This window comes from Corvus brachyrhynchos, unplaced genomic scaffold, assembly GCF_000691975.1.
Source record: "Corvus brachyrhynchos isolate BGI_N302 unplaced genomic scaffold, ASM69197v1 scaffold14, whole genome shotgun sequence".
Taxonomy (NCBI): Eukaryota; Metazoa; Chordata; class Aves; order Passeriformes; family Corvidae; genus Corvus; species Corvus brachyrhynchos.
In genome coordinates, this window is record NW_008239110.1 from 21765141 (window position 1) to 21775638 (window position 10498).

Consider the following 10498-nt stretch of genomic DNA (forward strand, 5'->3'; position numbering starts at 1 on the left):
GTGTTGCCTCTAGGGATGCCAGCTCATAACTGCAACTGGTGTCCCCAACAGACTCTCAGGAGCCACATCACAGCCAAGCTCTAGGTCCCTGCTCTAAGCTCTCCTACGCTTCCCCCAAGGAGTCTACAGAGTGCACGTCCACTGCTAAACCAGCAGTTTGTGCCCTAGGAAAGCACTACACCTATGCAGCACAAGACAGGGTATGCAGCTCTTCAGTACCAGGACACCAAATTATCCAACTCTGCATCATCCCTCATGGATGAACTTTCCTGGAAATATGCATCATCACAACCCAAGTGACCTCTGCTCCACGGGCAAGCCAGTCTCCTCACCTGTCTGCTCTGATACACATAAAGCATTTTGCCCCTTCACCAGGTATAGCAATGCTTCTATCCAAGCTGAAAGTGTCTTGACCAGCTCTCATATCACCAACTATTCCTGCTCCTTCACTTGCAAGGTCCAGTCTCTTGGGAGGGCTAGCTTGGGGATCTAAACAATACAAAGAAATCTAATCCCTTGGTTTAGCTCCCTGAAGTAACTCACTTCAGGGTCAGGTGAGTGCAAGCACAAAAGATCACTAATCAGAGGACAGGAGGGGGTGGAGACAGCAGCTGACTTGGATTAATTTAACTTGTCATAGAACTGTAGCCCCAATTCACAACAGATAGGAATGTTGATATTGTGGCAGCACACCAAATAGCCTTCAGTGACACATAGCTGAAGTGAAAATCTTAGCAGGCTTTTCTTGAAATATTTCCACAGGACTAAGGCTACAAGAGTTAACAAATTATTATTTAAGCAACCAAAAGGTTTTAGATGTTGCTCATGAACCAAAGAAGAGGTTACATTTTACTATCGCTCCCGATTTTAAACATCAAAGTTGTTTTAATCTAAACACAGGCTGAAGCCAGCGGTCAAGAGCACCCAATGTCAAACATTCCCAGGCTATTACTCATTAACCTGGGGAGCCATATGCAGGGCTGGAGGAGAGGCAGCACCCACACGTGCAGGAGAGAGGACATGAGAGCACTCCTTCTAAACTCCATCACATTTAATGAGAAAAACTAATTTAACCAAATGATGGCTCAAGGTCGGGCAGCCAACATAACAAGAAAAAAAAAAACAAAAACAAACCACTAACTGAAGTCAAAAAAGCAGAGCAGTTATTTCAAAGATGAACTGGCCTGATGAAGAGCTCTGCCACTGCCTAGGGGCAGAATCCCCTTCCCTTTCACAGCCATGTTCACATGCTGCAATGTTATGAGTTGGACATGCTGGCTGACTGAACTGAAAACCTGCTCTGGGAAAAAAAATGAATAAAACCAGTTCAAATGCTGGCTCAGAAGCTGATCCAAGTCACTACAGGCCTATATAAACAGTAGAGTTAACACAAGGTACTGTCACAGTCACCCATTCTTGCTCTCTTCCTTTTAACAAAAATGTGTTCTAAAAAATCCTTTGGAGTAGCAAATTTCCTAATAAACAACACATAATTTGAAACCTCAAAAAAAATGAAATCTTATGTGTCAGTGCACAGATACCCTTTGACAATGATTAGGGCCTAAAGGGTAAGTCTTCACATATGCATGTTTTATTTCATGCTATGATGTTATATTTTGTTACACTGCAAATATGCTGGCAGAACATTACTACCAGTGAAATTATCAAAGGCACGACTATGTTCTTTTTTGGTTTATGGGTTTTTTCAGGGTTTGGTTTTTTTAATTGTATACAATTAGTAGGTCTTCATTCTAACTTCAAGAAAAATCCACTGCTTTTTTGTTTCCAAATGCTCCCATCATACAGTGTAGGCAAAGATTCAGAAATCAAATCCAAAGAACACATTAAAAGTGAAAATATTTTCATAGTTTCCTGCTTGCATTGTTTTATATTCATTGAGCCCTCAAAGGCTTGTTTTCTGTCCCTGCTTTTGTGGTTTGAAAAGCAAAGTTATGTATGTTTGTTCCCCCCTTCCCCAAATACTTCAATCAATAAGGAAACATGATCTTTCTTCTATCCCTTTCCCCCCCACACACCAAGCAGATACTACCCACAAAAAGCTGAAAGTTGATGACTTTTTTCCCCCTATGGGGAATTCAGGTCCTTTGACATATCCTCTAAATTCCTCAAAAAAGTCTTCAATACCTGCTCAGAAAACTCTATTAGACCAGCTCAAGAGTAACAGAAATGTGTGCTCAGAGGAAACCTTCATTTTCTATCCCAGTCCACACTCTCCTGCTGACTCTTCAGGACGCTGCATATGCAGCCACTGCTACGAGGACATGAGGGAACACTGCTTCATCACCAAAGCAGTAGAGAAAGATGCATTAATTTCTCTTTCACACCAGAAACTTACTGTCATATTTTTAGCTCAGTGCTGCCAAATAGTATCCAACCCCCATAAAACCTAAATTTAAAAATCAGGTGCATTTGGTGTCCTTTCTCAAGGAAAGGACTATGTTCACTTTTTATTTAGTGACTGATTACTGAGGCTGGAATGGTGGTGAATGCTTGAAAAGAGATACTGCAGGAGGAAGATGTTCCAAAGAGAGTTTCCTCACTGTATTTAGAGCCACATGTGTTCTTGTGGTGTGAGGGAACCAAAGCACTGATCTGAAGGAAACTCAGCTGGGAAACTGCCAAAGCAAAACTAGATAAAAAAGGAAATTCTTCTAGAGAACTCCAGGACTGGGAAACCACCAAAACCCCCTCTCAGCCTTTGTCCGCCAAGAATGACAACCTTCAAAGAGTCACATCAGGCTGGCCCAGACAATGCCACATTTCCACTGTGTGAGCTTACAGAATAGTGGGGGTGCCAGTGGGGTCAAAAAAGGGGGAAGAAAAAAGAAGAAAAAAAAAAAGAGAAAAAAAGAAAAAGTCAAAAAAATAGTTCCTTTGCTTGCAAGGCCCCAAAAGTTGGGAAAGTGTCAGCATACGTACAAAACAGTCACTAAACAATAAACATTCCCACTTCCAAAGAACTAACACAGTGGAATCAGAAAAACTCTCTCCTGCACAAAAAGAAGAAACAACAAAAAAAATTAGCTGTCACTAGCGTTTAGTAACCCCTTGGAAACAAAATCAGTAGTGATTCTATGCAATTCCAAAAACTCAAGGGAACAGGCATCAAGAAGGTGGCAAAGGGCATACTGAAAATACGGGAATTCTTCCTTCACCTCTTAGAAAGGGAACAAGGACATTTCAGCTGTAATATGCAGTATCTGTCCAATGCATTAACTTGAGCTGCATTTCACAAAGGATTTCCAGAAATGGGTCTGAGGTCAAAACTTTTGTCTACAAAGGAAATTAGAAGGAAATTGTAGGAGATAAACGACAGCTTTAGGTTCTGGCAGTTGTCCAGCTTTGTTCACTTTATTCTAATTTTTTTAAGAGAATAAAATAGTGCCTTTGGGGACTGCCACATAGATTACTTCAGTCAGGACCACAGACAGCCCACACTACATTTACTAACTCACCAGACCCCTGCACTTGCCCAACAAGTTCTTTCCCACACCATTAACTGCTTTTCAGTCCAGTTACATTCTTCTATTAGGTTTTCAAGTTAATGTTAAAAATTTTTGGTAGATCAAATACATAAAGGAAATAAAATGTCTTTCAAGTATAAGAGTAACTCTGAGAATCATTTTAGATCATTTGAAGAGATTTCATTACATATGCCTCTTTCAGTACAATTTGCTGCAGGTTGTGGAGTAGGAACACTCCCTGTAGCACCTCTCTGCAGCAAATAAAGCACATATCACACAGGCAATAAAGACTCTCCATTTAAGAAACATATGCTTGGTGCTGCAAGCCTTGCCTAATGTAGGGAAGACAGGCCAGTGCTGGCCAAGGAAGCATCAGGCAGGCTTTCCCACCCTCCTCCCTGATGTAATTACATATACCTCTGGTGCTCATTACACTGCATTACATCAAACACGCCTTCAAGACTGTGACCAAACTATGGCTTTTAAATAAAGCCTGTGCTAGTAAAACAATCCAATATATATTTATTCTTTTCAGAAAATGTTTGTTTTCAAAGTATCTGCAGTTATATATCAGGAGTAGGACAAAGGAACAGCTTAAGTTCTGAATCCAATGAGAGTTCAACTAGACTGTAACTGAGGTGGCTAAACATTCCTCATTTCAAGAATTAGTTTTTCTTCACTTCCTATGTTTGTTACAGAACTACCCTAAACCCATTTCAACTGATGTGAGGAACTTCTATCACCTGTCATTTCAACAGTGTGCCTTCTGTCTTCTGAGACAAACTGTTCACTGACAGGAGCCACAAGATCTAACAATGTCATTCAGACATCTTCCTTTGGAAGTGCAACCAAATGAATTAAAGTTGCCTCTTATCAGGAAAAAGTTAATGAGCTATTAATACAAAACTTGCAAGAATTAAACAAATCCTTACTGTTTTCTTCTATTGTGATGTGTAACAGAAAGCAAGAGACAAAGGTATTCTGGTTTCGTCAATCTTGCTTTGGTTATTCACCCAAAAAAGCACTTTAAGGAATTCTTTGCATATCTATTCACTACTTAACTAACCAGTGCACACAGGAGATCCACAGCCTCTAGAACCAGTTCCTGGTGTCCAATCCTTGAGATACCTAAGTCTTCAAGGTCCTGGTGAGAAATCTGTAACAGCTGTTCACCATTTATCTTCTCCCGTTCAAATTTATGGACATACTGCTGCAGGCAATCATCCAGGCCTACCAAAACACAAAAGAGAGACAAGGGGGCATCAGAAACGAACAAACAAAACAAAAGGAAAACAAAAACAAAAGAAAAAAAAACCACACATACACAAAAAAAAAGAAAATCACCACCACAAAAAAACAACAACCAAAAAAATATAACACAACAAAGAAAACCCACAAAAAAACCACCTTGCAAAAGGAAGAAATTTTAAGTTCGTACAGTGTACAATGCAAAATTATGAAATAAATTTGCAGTGTGACTGAGGTTGTACCACAGGAGCACAGAAACAGGGCACATAAATTATGGGGATCTTTAGGTTACCTAAGTCAATGCACAACCTGCCTGGTCCTTGTGGATCAAGCTCAGCCAGTAAGAATGTACCTTTGTTGTCTGCACAGGTAAAGTGACCAAGGGACATACACATCAGGGTAACCCAAACCCTGAGAGGCATCCAGAGCAACAACAAAAAAATAACAACTGTCAAAAAAAAGAAAAAAAAAATCCAAGGCAAGGGCAAAGATCTTGCCCAAAGCCTAGTTAATCAAGCAAAAAAACAAAAGCATAAAATGACAAGGAAAATTAACAAAAAAATAAAACACAAAGGCAAAGCAATCAAAAGGATGTTTGGTTCAAGTCTCATTATTACCTTGATTTATAAGGCCCTGTAGCTTCCTGAAGTAGCTATTGCTTCCCCTTGCTAAGGGTCAACAACACACACCAGTAAGAAATCTAATTCATTTTTCTATCTTGAAGTGTTTTTAAAACAGTTTAGACTATTTTGTCCCAGTAATATCCCCCAAATCCTCACTTTAAACAGTGATTCTATGATCCTGTTCTCTACAGTAGGTTTTCCCAAGTGATTACAGAAAGTGTTTCTGGTTTTCATCTAATTTTACTAAGCTTCATGTGTTAATCCTGTTTCCTTGTGCATTCTTATTTCCTCTGCTGTTTAAGAGCCTGCGAGCAGCAACAATCTTGGGGGGGGAATTTGGATGGATGTGTCATTTTAAAGATGTTGCGGTGCTCTTGTTACTCTGCTCCCCTTCAACATACTGGGTGGAGCAAAAGGAACAGCCCCAGTCAGGTCTGTTTCATAGGAATACACCACATTCATTTAAAACAGTTGACATGAGCAAAAATTCAGATTACACATTTGACATCTACTTTGCATGCTCCACAACAGCTACATTGTTTCACCATTCCTTTTTAAAAGGAGGTGAGCCTTTAGTTGAATAAAGGATGTTTATGCACAACGCTGACTCAAAAGGAAACCATTGAGATGGACAGGATACCGAACACAGCAGATGAGAAACACGAACAGCATCCTGAACTACACAGAAATGAGAGCCAAAAGACCAGCACTCAGTTCCACTTGTGGAGCCGCAGCAGCAGCCTGCAAAACAAGCACTCCCAGCACACACTACCACCAAGAAAACACTTGATACAAATCCCAAAGGGGGTTTGAGGAGTCCCATACTCACTTCCAAACAGCGGCACGAGCAGCCACTGCTCCCTTGCAGTGCCTGCTCACAGCAGATGTGCAGAGGATGGGCTCCCAAAGGCACAGGCTGGCTGAACGCACACCACTTGCCTTTTCAAGTTAATGAGGACAGAGACACCCCTTTACATGAGTCGGGTAAGCTTAATTATTAGAGCAAATCAACATCTGGCTGAACAAGCTCGACTCCTCCCAGTGCAGAGCTACCAGTGCACGCAGCTTGATTTTTAAGCACAATTATGAACGGGAAAACCCGCATGCAAGACTAGCAGAGTCTCCCAGGGCTACAGTTGTTCAGGGTGCACTCTTGTTTCTTCCCTTATGTCTTCACAAAGCTGCACAAATTTTGTAAATTGAGCCCACTGTTCTCTTTCCCACAGGCACCAAATTCCCCCTTAGGCTATACAAACTCTTTTCCCAGGAAAAATAATAAAAAAAACCTGGCCTTCATTGTTTAACAATTTATTTTGTCAAAGAAATTCACAACCAAGGCTGACATACAGTGCACATATTTGGCATTCCCAATTTTTATTGCTGCCTTGCAGACAACTGTTTCCCATCATTTGCTCTTGTAAGCCCATAGTTTCCAGTACAAACTACACAAACACCTAAAATAAAAAAAACTTCACTCAGCATGCAGTTAAGATTTTACTTTTTAAGGTTTTTTTGATGTAGTGTAGTTTTTGCCTGCTATCCTTTCTAGAACTCCATTCTCTACTAAAACATGGAGACTCAGATGTATATATCCTCCCCAAGAAACACAACTGTGGCTTTTAGCTGCCTGTGCTTTAACTCATGCTTGCCCATTCTTGAAGGTCTACTACAACTTGAAAGGCTACTTTTATAAAAAATTTTAATTAAGAGTCCTTAAAAACAATATTTTTACAATCAAACTGTAGGACTATATTTTATAAAATAAGATATTGCAAAATTGCACAAACTTTGACTCAGAACAGCCAACACAGTGGCACAGCTGCTCAGCTAGACAAGTATTTAAGATTAAGTGACCAAAACTATGCAAAACAGGAAGTGAAGACAGACCCATAAACTCATGTATTGGTAGATAGTTTAAGATGAGCTTACCAAAATTAGAAACATTGTTATTACTTTTACTGAGAAACACAGCAGGAAATATTAAACATTTTAATTGAGATTGCAACCACATTTTATAGCCTATCGTTTAATTTTCCATCATATGAATGAAATGTTTAAACATCATACGCAAATCAAAAGCATCGTGTGCAAACCACACTTCCAAAGAGGGAAGGGAGAAAGGAGGAAAAAGGACTCATGACCCAGTTCAATAAATTTTAATAATATTTAAGCAAAGTTTTAAAACCAGCCTTCAAATGTCACTAGTAGTCTAGTAGCTCGTTTTTTCCTTATTCCAAACATCTATATTGTTTCCATGTATTTTCTCCATGAACTTCAGAGCCTTATGGAGACTTGGTATTGCTGATTGCAATGTCCAGATACTGCTGAAGAACTTAGATGAAAAAAAACTATAAAAAGCAAGTCGAAATTACTTAGATAATTTCTTACATTACTTAGAAAGATACTTTCTTACATGCCAGTAAGTGCACTATTAGCAGGTTCAAGCAAGAAAGTAGTTTTCTGTATTTTTGAAAAAAAATACAATTAAGACTGACATTGAAAAAGGTATCTATATTTATCTCCTTTATCCACTGAAGAGCCTTTCTCAAAGCTAATCTATTCATTTTAGACTCAAAAGTGTTTTTAAAAAGCACTTGCCTCAATCATATATGTGAAATCTTCACATTTTTTCTTGACATACAACAAAACCATGCACAAAAGTATGTCCTTCCTATTTACATAATTGTTAGAGAATGAGGAAAGGTAGAAATAAAAATAGCAATTGCAGAATATTATTCAAGTTTTAGAACACTAGTAGCAGAGATTTTTTGGGGGAAGAAGAGCGAGAGGCAGACTAGTCCAGTTAGTGTTATGCATGTTGTGAAAACATTTCTGAGGAACAGCAGTGTAATTTGAACACAACTCCCTCCCAAATTTTGGCAGGTGTAGAGATGTGCAATAGATCCTAAGAACTGTCTAGACTTTTCTGTCTAAAATAACCACCACGAAGAAAAGCACCCCAGAAGACATTCAATACCTTGCATTCATGCAAAAACATTAGGACAGGGCTTACACTTACAGATTTGTACCGATAGCAATCTCTGATTAAACTGATAGCAATCGGTTTCCACGATTAAGAAAGTTATTTTGTATAAGAATTGAGGGGAATAGAGAAACAACTTTGAGGGAGCTAAGGGTGAGGCTTGGGTCCAAGCCATAACTATCGGTTTTCTATTCAGGAAGAATTAACATTTCTATTGTCGAGAGATGTCAGCCATTGAGCAGGACATACCTGACTCCCCAGAACTAGAGAGATGTGTTTTGTGAGCAGAGTCGTTAAGCACTTTCACGCTTTCTGCTCAACTTCTGCGTTTACCAAAACAATTGACCTACCATAAAGCAGCAATTAACTAATGTATTGCAAGCACAGCTAACTCACCACTTCTTTCCTCCCTCACTCTCTTCTCTTGTGATACCACAGTCAACACAGAGTCTATACACTCCGACATAGCAGGGCAGAGGGGGCGGACAGCAGGGAAGAGGAGATAGGGCAAGGAACTGAGGAAGGCACGGGGAGGGGAAGCTGGAATGTGACAGGGATTACTTTCCGTACATTCAAGAACTTGAACAGATTCTCAGGACAGCTCATAAAACGCCAAAAGTTGACACCAGGAAATGGGAGGAGCACAAGCCACTTGAACAGAGGAAGAACTCACAAGTACAAGACCTTTTCCTTCACGTAGCAGGAACATGGAGGTCACTGTCTCAAGGAAATAAAGCATTATGATGATCATGTACTCTACTCTCTGTTGGGCGACTATAACAAGCAGGCAGCACCTGGCATCTCAGGGCAGAACCAAGGTTCAACTACAACCCTCATCCCATTAAGGGGATCCCTGGGACCTTGGACAGTCGGTTAGAATAGGATTGCTGAAGTAACCTTTGCCTCATCACCTTAAAACTGACCTTCCCACCTAAAAAAGTCACTCTTATTCTGGTCTCCTCTTCAGGATCTATATACTTGCCACTTTTAGTATCCAAAGATTCCTTGCACACATCAACTTCATCCCTCCCAAGCATTGAAAGACGATCTGTTCTGTGAGAATCTTCGGCATACCCCACGGTATGTGCCCTTATACCATCGTTCATATTCCACATCATTTTATAACAGTCACTGTGATAGCTTCCTCCCATCATTTCTTCTATTTCCAGGACTGGAAGAAATAAATCAAAGAAAAAGCAGGAGGGAATCAAGGCAGCAAATGAACACTAGAAAGAGAAAATAACTACTTCATAAACAGATGAACCAGCACCTGAGAAGGCAAATGAAAATAAGGAAAAAGGGTTTGCAAGGCAGCCAAAAGCTGAAGCAGCTCAGTAGGACAGATACAGGGTGAAAAGCAATAAGAAAAGTTCAAGGAGAAGAAAATAAATACAGTTTTCTTTAATTTAGGACACAGTGGGAAGGTTTTTCACAGGAACATCAGATGCCATTCTCCCCCTACAGTATTATAAACAGAACCAGGGATGACTTCAACAACGGAATTCAAGGTTCTATAAAAGGAGGATAAAAAATTAAATCTGGAGCAGTCAGTAGAAACTTATTTCACTAATAATTTGAGCCTAGGTAAGAACTGACTTTCTAGGATCCACATGCCTGATTGTTATGATGCCTTTTCCTGGTCTTAAAATCAAGAGTCATACACGGTTAGAAAGGGAAAAGGGATTTTACCTTGGTATTTATTTTAAGGATCCTTAGCTGCACACGTCCAGGTCATATGCATCGAGATGCACCCTGCGAAATGCACACCCTAAAAGATCTGGTATAACATTATAGGTCTTACTAATTAGCATATCTATCAAAGATTCCCCAATGAGAGGCTCAAGTGAGCCCCCTCCCAAGGAGCCCTCCCCTGGATGGTTCTTAGTTTACAAAATGCGTTCTGGAGAGGACCTTGGGGTCTGGGGCACACTGATCCCTATATACAAAGCTTCTAAAATGTTTAGTCTCTCAGCTTGACAAACAAGTCCAAGAATGTAGGCAAAAAAGCACTAAGAATACAGAAGTTGTAAAAAAGATATAACGGGCATAAAAGAAAAGGCAAAAAATCTTCATGGCATCAGTTAGCTATCATCAGTGTTTTCACATTTATCTTTCCAAAAGTTCCCAAAACAAAAGTTTAGCTATCAACTGGTGTGAGC

General features: G+C 39.9%; 1 protein-coding gene across 1 annotated transcript in view; it reads right to left on the minus strand.

Moving 5' to 3' along the window:
- The window catches only part of CNKSR3 (CNKSR family member 3), a 31969-nt gene extending 23164 nt beyond the window's left edge, over window positions 1-8805 (minus strand). Inside the window, exons 1-2 of the mRNA XM_017739430.1 lie at window positions 8736-8805; window positions 4552-4715 (exon numbers count right to left, since the gene is read on the minus strand). Of these exons, the coding sequence (XP_017594919.1) occupies window positions 4552-4715; window positions 8736-8805 (234 nt within the window). The remainder of the gene's footprint in view (window positions 1-4551; window positions 4716-8735) is intronic.
- Between the last annotated feature and the right edge of the window lie 1693 nt (window positions 8806-10498).